The sequence below is a fragment of the Drosophila sechellia genome, chromosome 3L, assembly GCF_004382195.2.
Source record: "Drosophila sechellia strain sech25 chromosome 3L, ASM438219v1, whole genome shotgun sequence".
Taxonomy (NCBI): Eukaryota; Metazoa; Arthropoda; class Insecta; order Diptera; family Drosophilidae; genus Drosophila; species Drosophila sechellia.
The window spans coordinates 8,388,588-8,413,587 of NC_045951.1; the positions used below are offsets into that span (position 1 = coordinate 8,388,588).

The 25,000-nt window shown below is 48.0% G+C and overlaps 3 protein-coding genes across 11 annotated transcripts; 2 read left to right on the forward strand and 1 right to left on the reverse strand.

Moving 5' to 3' along the window:
• Positions 1-1,587: 1,587 nt before the first annotated feature.
• On the forward strand, positions 1,588-22,225 carry LOC6604901 (titin). Of its 9 annotated transcripts, XM_032718979.1 has the most exons (9): positions 1,604-2,061; positions 2,399-2,537; positions 4,595-4,687; positions 8,567-9,546; positions 9,934-11,408; positions 16,080-18,057; positions 18,169-18,410; positions 18,477-18,719; positions 19,027-22,225. In XM_032718979.1, exons 2-9 carry the CDS (start codon positions 2,438-2,440, stop codon positions 21,509-21,511), a joined length of 7,596 nt encoding a protein of 2,531 aa, XP_032574870.1. In that variant the 5' UTR covers positions 1,604-2,061; positions 2,399-2,437; the 3' UTR covers positions 21,512-22,225. The 9 variants fall into 9 exon arrangements, with proteins under 9 accessions (XP_032574876.1, XP_032574870.1, XP_032574869.1 ...); XM_032718978.1 differs by having other exon boundaries at positions 1,604-2,537; XM_032718983.1 differs by lacking the exon at positions 18,477-18,719 and having other exon boundaries at positions 1,604-2,537.
• LOC6604903 (negative elongation factor E) lies at positions 21,962-23,463 on the reverse strand. The gene is made up of 4 exons (XM_002029712.2): positions 23,275-23,463; positions 22,700-23,217; positions 22,441-22,607; positions 21,962-22,376 (listed from the first exon to the last, which is right to left on the reverse strand). The coding sequence occupies exons 1-4, from the start codon at positions 23,353-23,355 to the stop codon at positions 22,300-22,302; spliced, it is 843 nt and encodes a 280-aa protein (XP_002029748.1). The 5' UTR covers positions 23,356-23,463; the 3' UTR covers positions 21,962-22,299.
• LOC6604904 (60S ribosomal protein L14) lies at positions 23,354-24,999 on the forward strand. The gene is made up of 5 exons (XM_032717966.1): positions 23,354-23,392; positions 23,488-23,631; positions 23,908-24,009; positions 24,242-24,436; positions 24,706-24,999. The coding sequence occupies exons 1-5, from the start codon at positions 23,354-23,356 to the stop codon at positions 24,904-24,906; spliced, it is 681 nt and encodes a 226-aa protein (XP_032573857.1). The 3' UTR covers positions 24,907-24,999.
• Position 25,000: the final 1 nt, after the last annotated feature.

A 25,000-nucleotide genomic window follows, 5' to 3' on the forward strand; every position in this document is an offset into this window, starting at 1 on the left:
TATAATTAATTAATGGGACCCAGAAGCAAAGGGGAGAAACAAAAAACAATACAGTGGCAAATGTGCAGTGCGGCTCTCGATGGCCAGGTGTAACCGAAATAATTGAACAATTCGGGAGGCAAATCGATAAATGTCCTCATAAATAAGTCGCTCCGGGCAGGTGGAGCAGCTCACGTGTGTGCGTTTGATTAATGGCATGTTGCCCGGTTGAATGTTGTCAAGGATTCCAGCCAGCTAGCTATCTAGCTCCTCCCCCAGTAGTCGCCGTCCACATCCTGTCAATCAACTGCGACCCACTGAGGACACAGCTGGTATTGTAGGTTTCCATGGATCTGCTTCTGGATCCGGACCCGGATCTATTATTGCTGTTGTTGTGTCATGAACGTGTTTTCATGCTTAGCTTTAATTAGAGACCATAGAAATCCACATCCACTCATTGCACCTGCACTTGGCTTAAAGGTCAAGGATGTAGTAGATGTCCTGGTTGTGGCTAATGCCACTTTAATCACATGCTTTTTGCCTAATTAATCCGGGCAATGGATTGGACACTGGCAAATACTACTATGTGGTGTTTATGTAACCAACTGAAACCCCTGCTGCAATCTACACTTTCCTTTGCCTTTCCCAGCAATTAAATGCCGACCGGGTCTATAAACAGATCTCACTGTCAGTGTCTGTTGCAGCATTCTTGCGATGTTTGTTTGGGCGCACTTAATGCCAAGTGGAATGAACTTGATGAGCAGCACTAGCAGTTGCCACTTTTAGTGGCCCACAAAGGCGTCTCCATCTCCGATGGCTTGTAGTGCGGCAATTGAACCCGACGGCTGGGTTGTTGGGCCTTTGGAGGGGGCTTGCATCCTCATAAACATGGCTGAAACACAAAACATGCAATCTGCCGACTCAACAGCTTGAACTTGTCGCGTCCACTGCACAAAACTTTTCATGAACTTGCCGTTTTGTAATCGTTATAACAGTCTAATGCACCACCGAACAATAGATGACATCAGTTTTACGCTTTATTAGTTTAATTGTTTATAAACTTTAGCAGTACCTGATATGCGAATTTGAAAAATACTCCCATTCACTTTTTGACCGTATGTACATGATCTGGAAATCGAAGATTTTTCAATTAGAGCATGAACATCTTTAGTTACATTCCATGAATTTGATTTTGATACGCTGTTAGCAGTTTTTCCTCCCAAGCGAGATGATGATTTGAAAAACTCCCTTGAAATGGTTTTCAAGTAAATAGCAAACCCCATCCATTTTCCATTACCAATCTGGCTGGCAATCAACCAAGTCGATATGGCCGAGGCTATATCTCTAAAAATATCTCGCTCAAGCGAAATAGTGTGTGATAAGCAAGTGCATTTCGATTGATGAATTCCGGAAAAGCTGAGCGGATCGCCGGAGAGCAGCTCCGTGAATAGGTGAATATTTTCCGCCAGAGAACGCGGAACAAACGCGCGCGGCGTGTGACCACCACCAGTGACAAAAAATAAAAACAACAACAACCACACGGTCCAAAAGTGAAACCAACTGAAAAGCTTTCGGATCTCGAAGTCGCCGCAGGTTTAGTCGGCATTAGTCGCGCGCGGTACGGCACGGCAAACGATCCACGATCCACGATCGACGACAGATCATCGACAAAAAACCACAAAAACGACGACGCATGGACGGACCAGCGGACTCCGTGCGCGATTTTCATTCACTTTTCACCCAACACCCAACTTCTCGGTTCTCAGTTCGCGGTTGTATATATATACATATATAGATAATACCAAACCGACCAGTAGTTAACGAGGCAACCGGCCAACGGTTCACTTGTCCAGCAGTTCATCAGTGTAACGGCGGCAGTTGGGAGGAAAACTTATCATTATCCGTAATAATCGTTAAAGTTAGAGCTTTTACCCCAACCCCCCTCCATGAGCCGCGAATGCAAACTTCGCGTTGTCACGTAATGCCCATACAATTTAATTTCATAATTAAATTTTTTTGGAATATATCGTACTGAGGGGTGAAAAGCAAGTGCTGTCGCCATTTCTCGTGATTTTTTGGCAAGTAAGGAATATGAAAAGTGGCCGAGTGTGTGTTAAATTAAATCACCGCATTATAAATAACTTGGGAAATTTTTAAATCTAAAATATATATTCAAGCCAAAAAGATATATATACACATATATACGTGTTTCGCTGCGGACGCGCCAAGTAATCGAAGCGACAAAAAATACGCAAAGTTCGAAAAAACGCGACAGAGTGCGGGATTTTGTGTGTGTGCCAAATGTCACTTGTGTGTGCGTCACTGAATAAGATAAACCACGAGCACATAAAAAACGCACACACAGCCCGATATACGACATAAAAATATATAATATTCTATTTACGCGCGTGTCTTGTAGCCAAAAAGTAAATCTTAGCCAGCAGCCGCAGCCGCAAAAATGGAGTCGAAACGCTCGAAAAAAGGACGCAAATCTCGGCCAGCTGAGTCCGAGCATCCATCTAACCAACAGCAGGAGCAGCATCATCCCTGGGACGAAGGTAGGGCCAGCCAAGGTACATCTGGGGTCAACTTGCAACCCACATTCGCATCTGCCCCACAAATTAGCCGCGCATTACGCATACGCCGCGTGGGCGCTGTGCCGCATCGCCTGTAATGAGTCGTTGACGAATATAGAACAAGTTGAATGCTGTGGGGCTCGGAGAACTACATAGTACACACATGTACACATGTGCTGGGTAGCAAGAACATTACTTATGATTGCCTGCCAAGTTGAACGGCGGCCAAAAACTATGACAAGTTCTCTGTTTTGGCGCTGCAGCGGAGAGGCGGTTCCACAATTATGCCCTCGTATGCACGGGCCGACTCCGAAAGTTCCCACACCCAGACCCCAGACCCATTCCAACGGAAATCGGCAATCAAATGCAATGGCCACTAATATCACACAATTGTCTGGCCATTGGGGTAGTACTAAAGCACGAGAGCTGGATCAACTTGACATGCAGAACTATCTAGTTTTTCTAGCAATCTAAAACACTAGACAAAAAACAAAGAAAAAAGCATAAAAAACACAATGTCTTGAAACGTTTTAATAATAATATTTTGTTGATGCTGAGATTTGTTTCCATTAACTAAAATAGGGCGTGTAAATCCTTGAAAAGAATTATCTATTTCAATAGCCACCACATTGTTTTTATTAGTCAGAATTCTAGACCTTCGCAAGAGCATAAAAAGTTCTGCATTGGAAAAATCTAGGTTTTCCCACCAGTTTGCTTATGGATTTCGGCATCTTGTGAACTGCCTGGCATTCAGTTAGCAGATAGACAGACTAGACAAACTGAAAACCGAGTTCCATCAAGTGGGTTAGCGGCATCTTCTGTTTGGCTGAGCACAATGGGCGTGGATCTGGCCATGTGAATGAACAAACCGGTTATACGCCACCCCAACCACCTCATCTCCGGTTTTTTTTTGTGGAATACCGCTAGCCGTTGCATCGATCATGATTGAATTTAGCCAGAGAATGAACGTGATCTATGGGCAGTTTTCCGCTATTCTGGCTGACGAAAGTGAAAAAAAGCGCAATAAATTTTAAGCTTATTGCCAAACAGTAAAAATCGAGCAAGACCCGTTTGACTTTCGGTTTCCAGGCGGCCAACCAAAAGAGTTCTTATCATTGAAAAATGCAGTCTGCGCTGCTCTGATTGCCACTTGACGGGCATATTTAGTTTGATGGCAATTAAAAAAGCAAATAGGCCAAGTTCAAGATCCATGCACACTGGGACCAGAGCACGTAGACCGTTCCCAGAGCGTCACATTGGTCATATGATGAAGGGGCTCTAAACATATGGCTACGCTATCTTATCGAGGGTTTGACAAAAACAAAAAGCTGCTGTGCCGCCTTTATCTATTTAACAACCTTGTTGATAACTAAAGCATTTGTTACGTAAGCTAGTGTATGACGCCATGATCTTTGCACTTTAAGTGTCTTGGGAAACTACCCCTTATTTAGATATATTGGAATATATAGTATTGTAGTATATAGAATTGAAGTTAGTATATTTAAATTTTCATGTTAAGCTCCATAAGTTTTCTTGAACTTGCGTCCCTGCATTAATATTTCATTATGGCTCTAGACATCAGTCAACTATGAAGTCAACTGCTATTCTTAGCAGGCACCGTATGATTATTGTATTGAAATCATAAATCAATACCCTTCAATTTGATATTGCAGCTACTTTGGTATAATTTATTGATAAATCATGCAACAGAGAAACGAGTAGTGAAATACTATTAAGTCAAATGTGCTAAAATGTTCAACTCAAAATGGCAGTAAAAAAAAAATCTCATAACCATAAGGCACAGAACATTTCGCCCATTGATTAGCATGGCGAATGGAACCGATGACTCAGAATAGGTGAAAATTGCCGGTAATTGGCAGAGAAACTGATCTTCGATCGGTTGGAGGAGTTTGCGGAAAACGAAGTAGCCGCCTAATGGTGGTTTGATTGATTTCCAATTAGCAACAAGACCACATACCATCACATGACCAACGCCAGACTAATAACCAGTATTAAAACCAACTTTAACCTAATTGCAGACCCTTCGGCCAAGAGTCCCCAAGCAAATAGGGCAATTCCCAGCACGGGCACAGCACTGACCCGCTTCCTGACCTGCATGGCACCAGTGATTGGTAAAAGATTTTCCACCCTTTCCCATAAGATATATATGTATATATATATATATATATCCTCGTCTTGTGCTGTCCCAACCATTTTCATTCACAAAATAAAGAGTTCAAGAGATTTTCTCTGGCAACATGTTGCCCGGATTGTGTGTACCACCATTGTTTACATTGTCTCGGGATAGTCTGCATCTCATTTTCATCGGTTGTGCGAGGCTCATCGGAATTGTACTCACTCTTTTTTGTGGCCACCACTCATTCTTGTCCGTACTTTCATTATTCATGAGTGGTGCTCGTGTTTGTGTTGTGGCATAAGTTCCTTAACTCTTGCCACTAAGTTAAGTGCTCGGTTTGTGCCGTGAATACCTTAACCCATTCGAACTGTTTCTCTGTCTCATGTGGGCCACCTATACGTATACGTTATATTCTGTGCCTGTTTGATTTCTTGATTGGATTTCTGCTCCGTCGCTTTCGTTGACGTCGTCGTCTTCGTTTTTTGTTGTCGCTCGCCGTCGGTTTATTTTTATTTTAGTTTGGAACTAATCGACAATATGAAGGAAAGCCAAAATGTATGTACATATATACTTTATGCCAGTGTTCTCCCTGAACTATATTTATGTGTACATAAATAATTCAATATCTGACCAGTCAAGGTCAGAAACCGAAAGCGTCTGCGTGGGCCGTTGGCCCGGCCATTAAATTGCAATGAAATTATGGAAAATGGGATTTGCTGGGTCCAACTGGAAGTGGAAATCAATTAGTTACGTCGATTTGCGTTCGCTTGGAATAATTAGACCGTCCAATGAACCCGCAATTTGCAATTGTGTCACCAGAATTTCTGAATTTATTTTCACAACAAGCAGAAATTGGCCGGGCAAAAACAAAACACACAAAATATTTAGCCGGGACGGCGACCTGAATCCGCATAACGCATACGCACCGTGTGCCAGTTTCTCAACATTTTCGCTCATTCATTAGCATTCACTCAGCGCTGGCAACAAAATATTGCTTTCAACCGAAAACCATAAGCGGGTACATCATTTGATTGGAATTATCTAATATTTAGTAAAAATTAAATACTATCTTTTGATATTTTATACATTTTTGATTATATTCCAAAGAATGCACTAGAAATTAAGAGTAGGAAAATGTTGTTACCTAAGTTTTTCTTTTAATTGAAAGATCCTAGTTATACCTTTTCCTTTGAATGGTCTAAGCTTAGGAATTGATTGGCTAAGTGCTCTGGCTGGTACCACTAAGAAACCACTCATTAATAACTTGGCTCGTTGGCCCTTGAGTGCGTTACGCTTAAATGATTCTAAATATAGTGGAGAGCGGCCGGTTGCGAAGGCGACCTTGGGCGTTTGACGTCGCCACACTCGCATTCAACCAGTGGCGAAAGTGGATCCCTTCGAGGTGGAGGAGGAGCAGGAGAAGGAGGAGCACCAGTCGGCGGCAGAGGAGGCGGTGTACCCCAGTCACTTCTCGCGCATTTCAATCAGCATTTCACGTTTTGCGATTCGAGAGCAACGTCAAAGCTTCAACGTCAGCGACAAGTTCGCTGCCGACGGCGCTGCCACAACTTTTAGCTAGTTTTGTTGTCAGCTTCGCTTTTTTTACTTGCTAGTATTCAAAACGCGATTAGACGTCGAACATGTGAGGCTCAGGCGGCGTACACAAATAATACTCATTTCTTTTCGGTTTTTTTCCAAATTATTATTTTTTGTTTCTCAATACATTTAATACAATTTGTAAGCTGAACAACCAATGATACTAACTGAAAGTTCCTACGACTATGGTTTATGTTTTCCTCAGTGTCGCTGGCAATTATGGTGAGTGAGTCCGCCCAGCCGGCGAGCACTTAATTGATTTGCATGTTACGCAATTCGACGGTACTGAAGGTTCAGGGTTCGGACATAAATTGACAATAGTGTAATGGTTCCTAGGTTCGACTATTTTTAGAGTTCATGTATATTACGTATACGCCGCATAAGCACAGCGGGTTCTACTCCGACTCACACCGCTTCGAATTTCCCAGCTCTTTATCTGTCTGTTCGCGAATTCATGTGTAAAGTTCAGCGGCGACAGTGTTCATGAACTTGTCCGTGATTCGGATTCAGATACAGATTGACTCCCCCAGTGGAATGGAAGTGGGGGAGCAGCAGGAGGCGAATGCTCCCGTAGGCAGTTGTCCATGTTCATTTGTGTATGAAAAGTTGATTTTGAGGAAAAGCAACGCATCGAACTCACTCAACTGCGAACAGGGCATCTCCATGTAAAGCAAGACGAGCCAAGGCAGTTACGCTCGAATTGTTATGGTAAATCCATCCACACGTGGTTGTTTACAGAAACAGATGAACAAATATGCAATGGGCTCCAGGGTGAATAAGTACAGATGATTGAATACGACGGAATAGAAGGGCATTGTTATTCAAGAAGTGGTTTCGGGTTGGGAAACTTCGAAGTGAGATATCACTTCTGATTTTAATAGACTAACACTTTGGTAACAGCGAGCACAAACATCATCAATTTTTTTTTTATAATAAAGGTATATTCCCTTTATAGTTAATAGTTTTCATGGTGTAATAAACATATATATCTATTTGATCTTAAATCCTATAGCTTAGTTTGCAAAGGGCATCACTTTCCTATAATTACCCACTTAAATATTTGCCAGATTGGTATTTTTTTGACATGATGTCACACACGAAAGGAAAACAACTTTGTGAGCCAAGATTCTTAGCTCACTTACCGCATATGGGAAATGATTAAAGCGATTTGTCATGAGATGGCAAATTGCATTATAATGAATGAAATTTTCTTGTATAACCCCACCATATCGATAAAGTTCCCCAATCATCCAAAAGCCAAACGGAAGGCGAATTTCAGTTTTGTACAAACAATTAAGTTTCGTGGGCTTGTAATTTTTGATGTGATTACGTTAGACCCCATCGCATATTTACCAATAAGAAACACGTATAGATACATGTGTGTCTATATAGCAACTAAAGGCAAACAATAATTGTTGTTGAATGTAAAAACACATCGACTATTACTGGGCGCATGAATGTAAAACGAAATTTACTTTTGGATTTTGCGGGTCTAGTTTTTGGTTTTGGTTTCTCTAGGTGCTCTTGTTTATCCGCGGTGTGCTAAATTAACGATAATATGTGTGTAAAAACTACAAATTGTTTACGACTGGTTGTGTGTGCGCAACTATTTTTCTCGTACCAAGCCAAACCAAATAGAAACTAAAGGAAAAGCCAGAAAAATCGCGAGAGAATGCGAGCGAGTAAAAAAAAATTTGCTAAACATAAGTATAAGTATTTTGAAAGCAAAACAATTGAGCGTAACGCCGAGGAAAATTGGTCTCTCGACAATTTTCCTTGTATTATTCTCGGTGGGCTTTGCTGTGCGAAAAATCAGTTTGCCCCGGACAATTTGAATGCACGGCTCGTGTGCCCGCGAATTGCGCTGATATCCGAGATATTTGTAAGGAAAACACAACCATTCGATTGATTTTAATTTTCGAAAATCAAAAGGCAACCGAAAACGAATAATCCAACGAAAAACGAAAGGAAATCCGCCTGGAATCGAAACCAAAACTAGTTGATCAATTGTGGTAAAGGATGCATCTATATTATATTCGTATTTCGTAATTGCAGCTTTCGAAATCGAAATAGAGCGTATTCATGAGAATGTTTATATGTCCACCACATCGCGATGTTGTGTGTTGTCTTCCACATTTCTCGATTTGCGACTTATGTAATTGTGTCTTGTCTAGTGTCCGCCGATTGCGCTTATTTTTAGCACCTGTTGCTGGCAAAGTGTAAACACCTCATTTACTCACCTCTCCACCTGTTACCTACACCCCATTTTTCTATGTAGTGTCGCTACCTGGCGCTGGAACTGGCCCCACTGAGCAGCCGACCATACTACTGATCAACGGCATCGCCAGCGATTTGCAGCTAGAGGATAAGCAGTCCAAAGCAGCCGCCTTAAAGTTAGCCCTCGATAACAACAACAGCGAGGCATCAGCAACAGCACAGCCACACCAAGTGCCCACTACTCCGGGTGGGTCCCATCTCCTAGACTTCGAGTCGCATCTCATCGAGAGCATTGCCGACCAGGCCAGTGGCGTTGGGATCAGGGAACTAACTCCGTTCGAGCAAGAACTGCAGCAGGGTTCATCCAAGGCGGGCACCAATGACACGGACCCAGTCATCGAGGTAGAACCAGCTGGTGTTAGGACCAAGCAGCCTGTGGAAATCTCACCGCCGGCTCATCAAATCGCCGAGGTTGACGAGACGGCCACTCCGTCGGAGGAAGTACGTCGCACTGCCGAGCAGCTGGTGGATGAGATCGAAGAGGAGCTGATCCAGGCACTCAGCCGGGATGTAGACGAGGCGCAGCGCGTGCACGAGGATCAGGTCCAGCGAGATCGCGACGAGATCAGCGCACTCACCCAACAGGTCGAAGTGCAGTTGAATGAGCTGACCGGCATCCTAAAGAACAAGCCCCAGGCGGAGATTGTCTTGGAATTGCCGGCGGAGGAGGAGGAGGAGAAGAAGCCCAAGCCATTTGTCGCTGCTCCCAGTGAACTGAAGCTCGTGGAGGTACCCACTCCCAAAACTGAGGCTGAGGAGCAGGAACGTAAGGAGTTCATTGACTCATTGCCACAGATCGAGCAGAATCGCCTGCAGGGAGGCACTGGATCCGAGGAGACGGATGCTCAAAAACTATCGGCGGACTGCAAAAGGGAGTACTACAAATCGCTGAAGAAGTACCTTCTGCACAGCAGCCAGGAGAAGCCACCAGTGCCACTGCAAACATATCGCTGGGAGGACCTCAAAAGAGCCAAGGAACGGGTGAGTCAAAATGAGTGATTTAATTTTTTTTAATGAAAGAATTAGTTATCCAATGCGGTTCGTGTTGGGAAAATGATCCACTTGTAAATTCAAGACCCTGAAGAACAATTTATGATTTCATGAATACAATTGTTGTGTTCTTTTCTACGTTTCATAAAAGAGCATTACTCATGCAAAATAATTTTAGAAATATGGTATGGTACAAGTAAATTTATTTTTGAGTTTTCGAAACTTTTGGCGCTTTTCATTTTCGAACAGAAAAATCCCCTACGAAGCTATACAATATTTGAATTTAGGAAAGTGGCAATTAATGATTTCGTTTAATTGAAATAGAAAAATGCTAAGATTTCATGGTCACAGTTATAAATAATTTTTGTTTCTCCACAGGGCGGCTATCCCTGGACACATTTGTACAAACGCCCACTGGGACCCGACGAGCAGCCGGAGATTGTGCTGCTCCTGCGAAAGTCCCAGGAACTGCGCTTCAAGTCCGAGTCTCCCAAGTCCCTGAAGAAGGTACGCTACGACGAGCAGGTGTTGGTAAAGGAGACCGAACGCTACATACAGGACCTTTCCGAGGACGAGGCGGTAGCCACCACCACCGACGACAGCAGCGAAGAGTCCTCCGATTCAGAGACCGAGTCGGAACGTGATCAGCACAACGAAGACGCTCTGAGTGAGTGCATTTCCTGTGTTTCCGACTCCGTGCTAGCGGTTGGAGGTCACGCCCGACCACGTAAGACGAATCGCCTGGCCCACATTCGTGACCTTATCCGGCGCAGGCGCAGCGGACGCACTCACGAGGACGCCCAGTCACTGCCCGGTAACTCCGCTAATCCCAGTCGACAGAGCAGCGTTCACGAACTAGCCCCGCCGCCGGGATCCCTAATTCCCAACGCCGATAAGCCTCCGAAGTCCAGCAAACCCAAGCAGGGATTCGACATCATGAAGAAGCTGAAGAGCCTGGCCGAACGCCAGAAAAAACGGCTGAACATTAAGAGGATCACCTTGAAGAAGGACGACAAAATCGTTCTCGGCGAGCAGCAGAAGATCATGAAGCTAAAAGCGTCACCCAAGTCGGATCGCGGTGAAATTCCTCACTTCATCGAGAAGCAGGACTCCGACGAAATCCTGGAACTGGTGGAGTACGATGAATCGCCATGCCGCAAGCGGACCAAAGAGGAGCTACTGGAAGATCAGCCCAGTGGCAGTGGAAGAGTGCCTGAACCCGATGAGATCATCGAGCTGCCTGTGGTCAAGACTGAGATAGAGGCTCCTACAGTGGAAGTCACCGAGCCTGCAGAGGAAAAGCTGGATAATAAGGACGAAAAGGAATCGGAAGCAGAGGAGGACCCGCTCAAGAAAACACCTCGCATTCGGCGAGAACATGTATACGAAGAGATTGGCCAGGTTGGATCGCAAGAGCTTGTAAATCAGCCAATCCTGGAGCTAGAATCTCTTAAGAAATCTCTGACGCGTCAGGACAATCTCGCCATCGATGAGATCGAGGCGGCCAAGGCTGTGCCTCTGGATCGCATGGGCAGCAGCGAGGAGGAGCAGGTGACCGCCGGCAAGCCCGGTGCGCTATTTGCCCCCATCTCGTCCATAGACTCCACCTCCTCGGATGAGGATCGAGCCCGCCTGGCGCAACTTTCGCCCGTTACCGAGGAGAGTGATGAACCCATGGACATCAGTCCAGATCTGCGTCCATCCCTCAAGAAGGAAGCCTCCCCAGCGCCCTCGGACAAGAAGGTCACCTTTTCTCACGTCGAAGACGAAGCGGAACCGCATCGTGAGGATGTCGAGCTGCCTGAGGATGTCCTGGAGGCGGCCACAAATGCCGCCAAATGGAAAAACGAGAGGTAAGTGGGAGGAGGACTCCAATAAAGTACCACCCAAAGAGAAAACACCACTTCCTGCTTGACACTAACACTCAGCTCAAACCCAAACCGGCTGCTGTTGCTCTAACAATCTTGCAGAGGCGCTAACCTATTTGACTTGATCATGAAATTGTTACTAACCCTGTTGCCGGGAGCTGGAGGTGGAGCGGCGGGCGGAGGCAGAACGCGCCGCCGGCTCACCAAGCACCACCGTGCCCGTGCACCGCGATACCAAGACTACCACTACACTACCGACACAGACACCCCCGGGGCACCCACCAACACCATCCAACACAATCCCAGTACGTGGCGCATCCGGGTGAAGCGATCCGCATCCTGGACGCTCTGCTGCTGCTGCAGTGCCGGAGGCACCAATAAGTTTTGGTAGCGGGCTCAAGCCAAAGGTGGCCTGAAATGATTTAGACCTAAGGTAAGACCTAGGCGGGGTGGTACAGTGACTATCGGTTAAGAAGGCAGTTGCGAAAGGATTTCTTTTAAATATAGTATCTTTAGTGCCCTTTGACATGGTCAAAGCACTCACACTAGAAAATATTTACGAAGCATAGATAATTTGCCTTCTTTAGCTTAAAAGAAGAAGGTTTAAATAATCCTATGAACATAAAGGAATAGTTTTCAAATAGCTTTCCTACGCTAGTTAAGATTAAACTCATCTTTTGATTTCCTTTTAATCGGTAATTACTGTAATTACCCAACTGCACTTTCCTTACTACAATGTGTGCGTCCCTTTCACGTTTCCATCGGTGTTGGTTAAATAAATGTGTAAAACATGCATATACACACGTATAAATAATACTGAAGTGTTTGAATGGACTCAATTGGATTTGAGGTGGTAAAGGAACAGGGTGGATTCATTCATTGACACCTTGATCATTTGAAAACTACTCCCAAAGGTCTCGTCACGTCCGCTTCTCGAGGTCGAAATTCAACACATAATTACATGGATAGGCCAGGAACTAACGACGCGTGACTGACGAAGATTAAACGGCTATTTCAAGACTATATATTTAGCGCGCTAAAGGTCGACGAATGACAAGAAGATTTCCGGCAGCCAGACCAAAAAGGCCCCCAAAAATAGAACGATAAAGTGCAGGCCGAGCGACTAATTGTTACTTCTCCTTATTCATCTTCCGATTATCCTCTGCCCCACCACACCCCAACCCACCACACTCTGTGCAAAGCTCACCACGATCGCAATTATGATCAGTCAAGTTGCTTTGTGACCACACTCACACAATGACGTGCCTAATCCGTGTCGCGACTATGTGTGTTTTTGCTAATTTTAAAGAACAACATTTTCATCTTTCGAACAAGAAATTCGGTTGAAAAATTTGTGTCGCGCAAATGGCGAAAAGCTCTCCCATTCGTCAGTCCTGGCCGAAAATCGCAACGATGTAGACGCGCTCGCGCACGCTTAAACAAGCACGCATACATAACGGGACCCAAAACAACATCTCAAATGCGAGCGACAGGGACAGCAATTGAGTGATTCCAAAGCCCGGTATCGATAAAAGATTATTAACCCCTTGTATTTGAAAAACTAATTCAAACGATTGCAATTTGCAACACCACAGAGCAAAAATTCTTGGGGCCCCGCAAGAATTTCGAATTCGGGGCAGAAAATAAATTCAATGTCTGCTCTGGTGGTGCTTATAAATAGCCACCGACTACGACGACCACACAACGAAAACGAACAAAAGCACTGAAATTGGCAAAGAAACGAAGGAGGTGGCGGCGAAGCAGTGGAGGAATTACGTCCGGGGACAGTGAGCAAGTAATAGTTGGTGACCATGTTGAACTCCCGACGATCCGCCTCCGTGGGCGCCCTGCCCGCCGAGAAGCGTCACTTTGTGTCGCGCCAGGAGAGCGCCAGTGGTGCCTCCTTGGACGTCCGCTGCGCCTGCCAGTACTTCATGTGCGATTCACTGCTCCCAGAGCGTGTAAATCCAGTTGATTCGCGTCCTGGCTCCCGTCTGAGTGGACATGCCGAGGAGCAGTTTCCACCGGGCCACCTCAATATAATGCGCGATGATCTGTCCACTCACAGTTTCGAAGTGGTGAGTCATGCGGATGTGGCACCCTCGGTGGACCTTAGCTTCATGGAACGCTATCCGGAGCTGGAGCAGACTGCGCGCTCGCGAGGTTTGGTAGTGCGCAGCATCTCGGATGCCACGGAACCGGATCAGTTTTCTGCTCCCCATCAGGGAGTAGGTAGAGCCTTTGTGGCTGGAAGAAGGCGACAGCTGTCCATGGGTGGCTTGTCCTCGGGCAGCGTAGGCCGTTTTCCTGATACCCTCTCCATGCGGAGTGGTCCATCTCTACGCCGCATCTCAACCGGGAACTCAAAGACGGATCTTTACTGTGCGGACATAAACATACCCAGTAGTCAACCTCTTGGAGGTCGTCGCTCGGCCAGCACTAGTCGTCGAGCATCCAATGCCGACCTCTTCCAGGCGAGCATAGTGCCGGGATCACTGCAGCCACCGCAGCTCAATCTTATACCAGCCACAGCTACTCCGGGGTTAATGGACCAACCACCACTCTTCCCATCACACCAAGCTTCGCCAGCTCCGTCGCAGCAGGATTTCCGGATTGCCAAGCCGCCACTTTCAACGGATTATATGCGCCCAAGTGAGGTGAACAAGGAGAACCAGTTACCTGGCAATACGCTTCCCCAGAATCGACCCATCGATGTTTCCCGCTTTGGTGGCGATGCTGTGCGTCCTTCTTTTCTTGTGGAATCCGATTTCCAGCAGTTGCAATCTCCCTATCAGCCCACAGTCACTCCCATTGATCCTTTGGCCAAAACAGTGGCAGAGCTGGAACAAGTTGCCCAGGAGCACAGTATTGTGCAAATCAGGGACAACATCCAAGCAGAGACCAGACGACCACCATCCATTGGTGGAGCCTTATGCGCTACCCCCCTAAAAGTAGGGGAACAGACGAAAATCGAGATAATCCATGACATACCGGTGGTGGATATTGATCAGCTGGTACGGGATGAGGAGGAGAAGGCAGCGGAGCACCGCAGCCGAAGTCCCCGACCTTCGCCAAGGAGGCCAAAGTCACCGTCCGTAATGGCCACTCTTCAGTTGCCCTCCAGTCGGACAACCAGTCCCACTCCAGCGGATCCACCGGTGCCTTCAGCTGTCCCCCAAAATCTGAAGCGCCAGCATACGCCGGAGAGGCAACTCTCGCCGGAAAGACCAACCCAATGGCTGCCCCAACAAGAAAGGGCAGTGAGTCCCACTCCAGCTCCCACTGCCATCAATCTACAGAATGCCTCATCAGAAGTAAAGAGTTCCTATACCTCGCGTTTTAAATCGATGTTTGGCGCCAAGGAGCCGCGCCAGAAGTCACCGTCTCCGGCTCCACAGCGTTCCCGAACGCCTAGTCCCAGCATGCAGAGGCACGAGAAGTCGCCATCACCCGTTAAACTGCTATCTGTGTTTTCACGCAGTAAGCCACGGGCCATGTCCGTGGTGACCACTTCCTCGGCGGCAGTAAAGGGAAAAGAAGCAGAACCACTGGCAGTGCGAGTCACTGAGACGTTTTCCCTCAAAGTGGACGACATGGATCAGTACTGTGCCCGGCCAACAAAGCCACTGGCTCCACCGCCGAATGCTCAGACCATGTACAGCAGTCGCGAAGACTTCGCCGCTTCGGAAAGGGCATCGGTGGACATTAGTGAGGCCTTTGCACCGGTGGTGGTGTCCGCTGTGCCGCGAGGTGGAAGTGTCAGTGCGAGCATGAGTATAAGCGGAGGAAGCTTTATGGCCGGAAACAGGAACCTCTACTCCAGCGAGATCGAGATGCCGGATCCGGGCTACGGACACAGGGACTCGGCCAGCAGGGATATTTCGTTGGGAGGCAGTCGGCCACTCATCTCGGTGCCCATTCAGATATCCGGAAGTGGGAGTCACGTCTACCGACCGCTCCAACATCGTGCTCCCTCCGAGCAGCGCGGCTTTGGGGTTCAGAGGAAGACGTCGTTCCGGGAACCGCGCACCCAGTCGCACGACCGCAACTCCCATTTGGGCCGATCCCAGGAGCAGCTCTATAGGGTGGGCCGCATGACAAAGACGGTTAGTTTCCATTTTGACGAACGCAAATCGCGCCTCGCGGAATTCGAGTCCAACTCGCCCCTGAACCAAAAGCAATTAGAACACAGAGACTTTCTCGAACGGACCTATTTCACTCGGTAAGCCATCGACACCAATTCTGACCCCCATCCTGAGCCACCGACCTCGACACTCAAGCAGCAGGCCTTCTCTAACCAACCAACCTACCAACCGCTTTTACACCACACGTTCAATGTGCAAAATATCACTCCTCCTTTTTAGAAACGCAAAACAAAGCAATTAGGATTTTTGAAATTGACTAAATTAAAATCATATATACTAAGTCAGCCTGAGAGGTAATAGAATTATGATCCTGGTTAACAAATTTGAAAACTATATTTTTGGAATGGGGAACGAAAAGGGTTGAAAATAATGAAGATAAGTTATTAAAGAGGTAAATATTGTAAATAATAATGTCAAATTCGATCCCACAGAGCTACGCATTCCTCACACACGAAAGTAGTCCACTTGTAAATCCCTTGAACTAATCTTAACTTCCACGTCTATTTTCCAGTGATCATGAATACGAGCCCGTGGGCGTGACGCCGGCGCACGAATCCTCGCCAGCACCACCTAGCCCCCAAAGCGAACTGCAGCTGCCCATGGACATCGACTTACCGCTCAGTTCCGCCGGCACCACGCCACGCACTGAATCCCGGACTGACTACGAAATCCACACCAGCCAAGTGGACTCGAGCGCCTTGGAGGAGTTGCCGTTGCAGCCGGAGAATCGTCGCAAGGGTTTCATGGCTTCGGCCCAAGATCGCACCAAGAAGATGCAGGATGGCATACGTCTGCAAGCTGGAAAATTACGCACACGACTCCAAACCAAGCCGAAACCAAAACCCGTTTCCGGAAGTCCCAAAGGTAAGGCCAAGGATCGACGACGCTTCAAGGCTCCCGAGTTCTCGAAGATCAAGATGCCTGAGATAAGGCGACCGGATATGTCCAAACTTAAAGAGCTAAAGCGACCCGAGTTCACCAAGTTTAACAAGCCGGACATGTCCAAGTTCAAGTTGCCAGAGAAGTTCTCCACTTTGAAGCTGCGTCGTAGCAAGAGTTTCAAAGAAAACGAGGGTGAAGTGGTTTCGGATGAGACCCCGGAAGGCACTGGAGGCACAGCATCCCCAACTCAGGCGGCACCTAAGAAGAAGTTTGAGTTCAACTTTGGCACCTATCCACGTGCTTTCCGTAAGAAGAAGCCGGCAGAGGAACCAGTCGCGGTGGCCACTGAGTCATCATTGGGAACAGAAGCCCTTAGTGTGATTCCCAGCACGGAGACGCAACCGTCGCAGACCTCTACCAGCTCTCCGCAAGGTGATCGTGGACCCGGACCAGTTCGTTCCCGCTGGGCGGATAAGTTCTCCGATGTGAGCTACAACGATAGCGAAGGATCACGTTACCGGCGCTACGGCAGCGAACTGGAGAGCTTCGACAGAGAATCCTCTCTGGAGCGACGCATGAAGGAGGATCTGGAAGGCACCGAAGATACGGCCAGTGAGGCACAACCCCAACAGGAGATGGGCATCTTGGGCGTGGTGGCCGATAGCAAACAGTTTGCCGAATTCGACGAGGAAAACCGAGCCATTCACGAGATATCAAGTAAGAGATCCCGTGAGTTCAAGCGCCGCCCTATGGTTCATCAAGATTCGGATCTGCGCTCGGAGGATAGCAGAGACGCCGAAGGCTGGACGGAGAAGGATATACAGAAGAACAAGCTACTGAGGAAGGCAGAATTGGAGGCGGAGGCTGGCTTTTACAAGTTCCACGACCTACAGGATGCCCAATCCACAGCCAGTTCTGGCAAGAAAGTGGTCATGGAGACAATCGATGATGATGAGTTCTTCCTTCGCAAGCGCGGTATTTCCGAGGATAACATCCAGTTGCGACAGTACATCAGTGAAGCTATTCGCGAGGGTTATGACATGCCCAATGCCCTAAAGCATGTGGGTTACTCAGCCGAGCAGGTTCCGGCGGAATATGGTGACTACGATGTGCCTCCGGCCAAGCCACGTCGCCTGCATCGAAACTACCAGCCCGACTTCGACTCCCAGGAGTTCCAGCGCAGCGATTATGGCGACGATCTATCCATGTCACAAAATGGCAGTGAGTTCACTCCAAAACGACCACTTCGCAAGGCTCGCAGTCGCAGCAAATACTCGATTGAGGGTAGCCAGGACATCCCCCAGGATGGTGGTAGCAGTATCCAGTACTTCGAAGACGACGAGGAGTACCTACGGCCGCCGGCCAGGGATCAACCGATTACGGACTCCGAGCAGGCACTCAATAACCTTGATCTTGGCGGCGAGGCAGCGGCGATGATTCAGGAGGAGATGGAGCAGGAGCTACAGAATAAGCCCCGTCCGCAGGCACCGAGGCGCCAGAAGAAACGCACAAGGGACGACGCATCCGTGGACAAGGATGCGGACTCCTTCATTAACGGCTTCGGTGGTAGATCAGTATCGAACACCTTTTTGCAGCCACACGAAGATGTAAGTAGAATTTGAATTCAGGGAGTCATTTTCCAGAGCATAATCAATATATAAAACTATTCAAAACTGATGACTGGATCTACTTAATAAGCCACAATATTTTCCGTTTAGGTAATTGTTTATCGCACTGAACACGAATATCGTCACATACCGCTAGCCACGCCGGACAGATTTACGGATGCCACCTCTGCGCGCACACAGCGTTCCGAGGACGACCGCACTTCCCGTGGTGCCGACTCCCTGATTCTGGACGGGCACATAAAGTCCCGCGCCGAGCTGGAGGACAACGAGGATGTGGGACCACGGACAAGGAGCGATGAGAAGTTCGTCATCGATATGCTGGAGAGTGATGGGTAAGTACAAGCCCCCTTATCCGCAAAGAAAAGAATGCCAGGAGTTGCTTACTTGCCCGCTTCCAGCTATGCGGTGGTCCGCAAGGAGCCGCTTCCGAAGCCCACGCCACCTGCCCGCCGAAAGAAGTTTACGCGATCGCCGGGTGAGCGGTTCGCCACGTTGCCCAGCATTCGAGGCTCTCGGGGATCACCGCCACCCGCACGACCACCGCCACCACAGCAGTATGTGCCCACTGAGGACTCTCCGGTGGTGCCACGCCGCAGATCCGCGGCCAGCCTGGATGAGATTCCGCTGATGATCAAGTCGAAGTAAGAGTGTAGCCTCTTGAGCTTTGACCAATTGAGTTGTTACATTTTTTGGTTGCCGTTAACTTGTTTCGAATGCATTTTTGTTAAGTTTCTATTTAATATTCCTTTGTTGTTAAGTTTTAGACTAGGCTAGGCTATAAGCAACTAATCCGATCCTCCCGAGACACGCACTCCACACACACAATAAAGCCGATCACCACACAACATACACAGCTCTTTTTGCCTTTTGCCTTTGGCTTTTGCTCAGTTGCGAATCCCAACCGAAACCCAAGATTCTGTCTAATGATCCTCAAACCCTTTTCCCTAGCTACGAGTCACAGAAGGAGAAGCCGAAGCAGCCGGAAGAGGAGGATGACTACGAGGAGCCGGGTGCTTTGAATCGCTCCAATTTGCAGTCGGGCGCAGTCATCAACAAGATGAAGTTCCGACCACTGCCGCCGCCACCGCGTCCTCCGCGCGAGAAGCGATCCACGAGAGCCGGAAGCCAGACTCACGAGAGTTACGAGGACAGTGAACAGGTGGCCAGTTCCAGCCAGGCGGATAGTTATGACCAGGGTGAGTTCGAGGTGGAGGTGTCCACCCAGACGGATCCTCTGCCCGATGATTTTGTGTGCGAAGAGTTCGAGATCACTGAGGACATGAAGATCATCGAACCGCGACGCTCCAATGGATCGGGCAACAAAACCCTAGAGGATCTGCTGCGCAGCGTAGAGGCAGCTCAGGAGCAGGATGAGGTAGACGGAGCTCGAGTTCTTTCCGAGGACGAGCAGCTGGCTAAGGGTCTGCAGAGATTCCGGGACGCCAATCAGCGCAGCATGTCGGAGCGATCACGGGCTTCATCACAAGCAGATCGTTCCAAGTCGCTGAGCCGGCCGCAGACGCCTTCATCGGCGGTGATCATCGAACGCCGTGTGCCCACTCCCAGCCTAACTGCTGGTGAGGATGATGCCACGGTGCAGGCCTCATTAATCGTTAGACCCATTAGTGCTGCCGATTTGATTGACGATGATCTGCGACGGGAGGAGGAGGAACTGCGTCGTGAGGGCTTGCTCTCAGACAGCTCGGTGCAAAGTAAGTCCGACGTGGAGGATGAGCACGGTGAGGTGGCATTGAGTGACTACGCCGCCAGCACGGCCGACTTGGACGCAGCGGTAGAGCAACTGCAGCAGGCTCAGCTGGAGAGCGACTACGAGAGTAGACTGGAGGATGATGAAGTTGAACGAACCCTCAGGGACAGCGAGTATGAGGAGGAAAACTTTTCCGAACAGGAGGAAGAGCAGGAAACAACAAAGCTGGAAAAGGAACTAACTGAGCAGGAACTGGAGGAGGCTCTGGAGAAGGAGCTACAGGAAGCAATGGAGAAGGAGCTATCTGACTACCGCCAAAAGGAGAAGGAGCAAGAGCAGACCTTCTCCGAAGAGGAATTGGCTGCTTCAGAGATCGATTACCACCAATCTGAAGAGGAACAAGCCACCTCCGAGGTCGATTATCACCCATATGAGGATGAGCATCCCTTGTCCGATGGTGAACAGCCTCTCTCCGAAGAGGAACACACTTTATCCGACACGGAACACATCCCGACTGAGCCCGAAACACAGAAAATTGAGGAAACCATTCACAAATCTACAGCTAGCGAACCCACCGAGGCCGAAGTTGAGCTAAAATTCGTTGCCACTTTGCCCACCGAACCCGCTTTTGGAGACAAAGAGGAGGAACCAGAGGAGCCGCCTCTTCCACCACCACGTCGCAAGTCCACCACCGCCCTGGAACCCATTACCACCACAGCCCTGACCATCGCCGAACAGTCCAGCCGCGAACTAACGCCCATCCAGACGGTGCAATCTGCGCCAGAACCGCAATTCCCCAGTCACCTGGCTGAATTGGAGGTGGAACGTCTGCGCGTCCATGCCCTGCAGGCTGGTCAGATTCAAGTATCGCAACTGCATGGCAATCAAGTCAAAGCAGACGATCTGCAGTGCAAGTCCGGACAACTGGTGGTGCAGAATATCGAACTCCCGCCTGGTTTTATTGACGACATTGTGGAGCGGGTGCAGCGAGAGCAGCGTCCTTCTTTGCTTACCACTGAAACCCAGACTAGTCGGCAGGCAAGCAGCGAACCCGCCACCTCCGAGAAGGAGCTGCCCGTTAAGCCACCTCGTCACAGCAAGACCACCGAGCAAGTGCCACCCGCATCCAATCTGGACGAGCAGACCCAGACGGATGCCGGCTTGTTGCCACTACCTCCACCGCCGGTAGCCTATCCCAGTGTTGAGTACCTCCAGTCCTTGGCCCCACTAGCCTTCTTCAATCTGCAGCGAAGCGCAGAGGCGGAGCAAGCGGAGGGCTTGAAATCAATAGAGCGAAAGGCACCGCACAAATGTCGACGTCGTCATGTTCAGGAGCCCATCGAATCGGAATCAGGCTCCGATCCAGAGGAGCAGCTGGTGGAGCGACCACGCTCGCGTTCTCGTCGCTCTCGCACCCGCAGTGCTACCCAGCCATTGGATGAAGACTACGACGAGGATCAGCCCAAGACGGTTGCTCAGGCAGGACGAAATTTTGCCTCCGCCTGCAGCCTGGAACTGGTTAACATTATCAACCAGCTGACACACTATGTTCGAGGTGACGCAATGGAGCCTCAACAGGCGACCCGTAATATGTCGGCACTGGTGATCTTCTTCATCGTGATCACGCTCGCAGTTTTGGTATTCCTGTTAACGGGGCGGCAGGTACACACCCATCATTGGGACTACTTTAATCCGCCCGGGAACGATCATGGAAGGCAGACGTGAGGGACTGTGGGCAGTCTCTTCCTGGTTTTGCTATCCTTTGGAGCGGTATTGCATTTTGGAGCATCGAATCTGGCCAAGAATCTTGGCGGGATGAAGAAACGAATTTAAACGCGGCCAGGTGTCCGCTCGAAACTTGAAGGCCTTAATGATACTAACAAGAAATTACTTTAGGAAAGAGGTGCGTCAATGATGGCGGCGTTGGGCGGGGGCGTTCCCGTGCTACTAGTCACACAAAACAATCGAAACCAGAATCCCAGTTCAATGACCCATCATCACACACATACCGACATCTAACTTGTACTAACCAGAAATATAGAGGGAACATTTTTCAACATTGTCTACCAACGATATAGAAATCTATATGGCAGAGCATAGCAACAGAAGCAACGATCATGTATTAACTATTTACTTAACTCATGCTATGTACATACATATGTAGACGTTCTCTGTTTCTTGCGAGGAGGGGGCGAGACCACTAATTTTGTTTGCTCATCTTTTCTACCACGTAAGGCAAAGCGAGAGATTCAATTGTTGAACAAATTGTTGTTTAATTTAGATCAAAAAGTAGGAATTAATATACAAAACATACACTCTTTTTCATTGAATTCATTTGAACGTTATAACTTGAAATGCGAGTACTTAGCCAGAAAGTGAACATATATACATAAATATATAGAAGCGTATTTTCAATAAAGCAAAATGATTTAAAATAAACTAAAATGTGTTCTGTTACTAAGTGATGAAGGAAGTAAGTAGAAAGCTAAACGTAGAAACTAAGTATTGGCGCTCTAGAGCAAGAAGTCTTCATCGTATTGAACCATCTCGCGGTGGTCCTTGTGGCTACCCTTTTGTGATTTGCTGGCGGCTATTTTGAGAGTACATAAGGTTTGATTTCGTTTTTAAGTTATAGAGAAACACAGAGCACTTACCAATAGATGACCAGACTGCCGACGAGGAGGCATCATTAATGGGCTCAATCTGGGGCTGGCGTCTAGCCAGCTGCACCTGCAAGTTGATGCCATTCACATTCTTGCCATGGATCTCCGCAATGGCGCGATCTGCCGACTCGGGTTTGGCGAAGGACACAAAGCCGCGACTGCAAGGCCATATAAGATAAATTTACAATTTCTCCAGTTTGGCAAATATTACATATGTAAGCTACAGCATGGGCTCTCCATGTTAACATACCTCTTTTCGATCTCCATAGAGACATTGACAATGGTGCCGTAGTCGTTGAATGTCTTCTTCAAGAAATCCTCAGTGACCTTGTTGCCGGACACGAAGATGGTATTGCCGGCACGTGGCTTCTCTGGCTGCGCTGTGTCCATGGGCACCTTCTCGGGCATGCCGCGCTCCTCACGATCCCGCTCGGTTGCAAAGTGTTGGTAGAGATTCTGACGGCGCGGTTCCTCCTTAATGATCTCGCTAATGATAGTCTCCTGGGCCACATCGTTCTGCGTGGACGAAAAGGGCTGGTAAGAGGCGACACTGGTCTCCGATGTGGAGCGCTTGGCTCTTTCCTGCCCCTTGGGTCGCTTGAAGGAGGTCTGATCTTGCTTGGTCTGCTTCTGGATGGCGGGAATGGCGCCGCTTTTGATCAGTTTCCTGGCCACTTCGCGGGCATCTCGGGCATCCGTGGGACGCTTTAAGGTCAAGGAGCTCTCGGGCTCCGGCTTGGGCGCCTTGTGCGCCTGCAGTGCCTTTTTCTAAGGGTTAAGAACTTGTTAATATAATTATCATGTTTGTGGTATGAGTTTTCGCACCTTTTTCTTGAGTTTCTGATACTTGGCCTGCAGCATCTGCTCCTCTTCGGTTAAATTATTGGGGAAGTGTATGTAAACCATGTTGGGGAAATGTAACTTTCTGCTTGAAATTAGCCCCGTAAAAAGTAATTTTTACGAAAGTAATTATATTATTCCAAAATGTTTATTTTTACTATCGAAATCTATCGAATTGGCTTAGTGTGACTGTAACAGTTGATAGCGAGAAATACCACAAAAGATGTGTTGCTGAACAACACTTGCCCACATGCAACTCTGCGTTTAGCAACACTAACGCCATGCTACCACCGAGCTGTCAAAAAAGTTCTTTCCTTCTCTTTCTTTCCGGTTAGCGTCATGGTAAGAATCGACGAAGGTTTCTGCGGATCGGTTGAAAAATGTGAAAATTCAGCGGTCTAAATGTCCCGAGATGAATTAAATTTGGTGGCCAAGCGAACGGGTCAGTGCGTTGAACGTGTGAAAAGCGAAAGTAGCGTAAAAACGTTGGAAAACCATGGAATATCCAACTTTCAAATATTTCACGTGGTGGACACCAACACAAGCAACGCGCTGGCCATGCAACAACCGAAATCCAACATTTTCAGCCATTTATAATGGACTTCTTTCTGCTTGCAGCCTTTCGAGAGATTCGTACAAACTGGTCGCATTGCCAAGGCCTCCGCCGGTCCCCTGAAGGGGCGCCTGGTGGCCATTGTCGACGTGATTGACCAAAACAGAGTAAGTGCATCATTCCATCGTGGAGTAGCAGCAACAAATTGCTGAGTGACGCGCTCTTGCACATGATGATAATTTGTCTTCTTGATAGGAAGTGCCAACTGACACATAAATGAAGCTAGTTTAACCCTCTGAAAGCAAGCAAGCAAAAACTGCATTTGTTGCTGTACTCCTCCTTTCGTGGCCATAAATGTGTATAGAGACCCAAACTAATTAATGGCTTTTCACTCTTCAGGTTCTGGTAGATGGTCCTCTGACTGGCGTGCCCCGTCAGGAATACAGATTAAACAATCTGCATCTGACCAAGTACCGCATCAAGTTCCCCTACACCGCGCCCACGCGCATCGTGCGCAAGGCCTGGACGGAGAGCGACCTGAAGGCCCAGTGGAAGGTCAGCCCCTGGTCCGTCAAGGCACAAAACATCTGCAAGGTATGTACACTGAGTACGATGAGGTTTCATAGCTGTAGGAAGGGTTACGTAGGCAGAAAAGAAAATACTTAACTAAATGTACCTCTTCTCTGCCTTGTTGTTTACCTTCTTGAACTGCACATGATGATAATTGAAAGTTCTTGATAGGAATTGCCGGCTGACACATATATGAAGCTAATTCTAGTTTATCTGATTACAATCCTAGCCAGTCGTATTCATAAACATTCAGAATAAAACAAGTACTAATTGACATTTTGTCTACTTTCTAGCGCTCCTCGTTGAACGACTTTGACCGCTTCAAGCTGCGTTATGCCAAGCGCCAGCGCAACAAGCTGCTGACCATCGCCTTCAACACACTGAAGAAGCGCACCAAGGCTGACGGCACTCCCCGCGTCCTGAAGAAGGATCGTCGCGAGCGTCTGCGTGCCGAGAAGGCCAAGGGTGGCAAGAAGGCCGCGGCCAAGAAGTAAAAATACTACCTTTAACGAAAGTAACTGCTTGATGAACATCCACCACCATGGAGAAAATAAAAGAAAGTGTTATTTTTAGGAAAAACACAAGCAC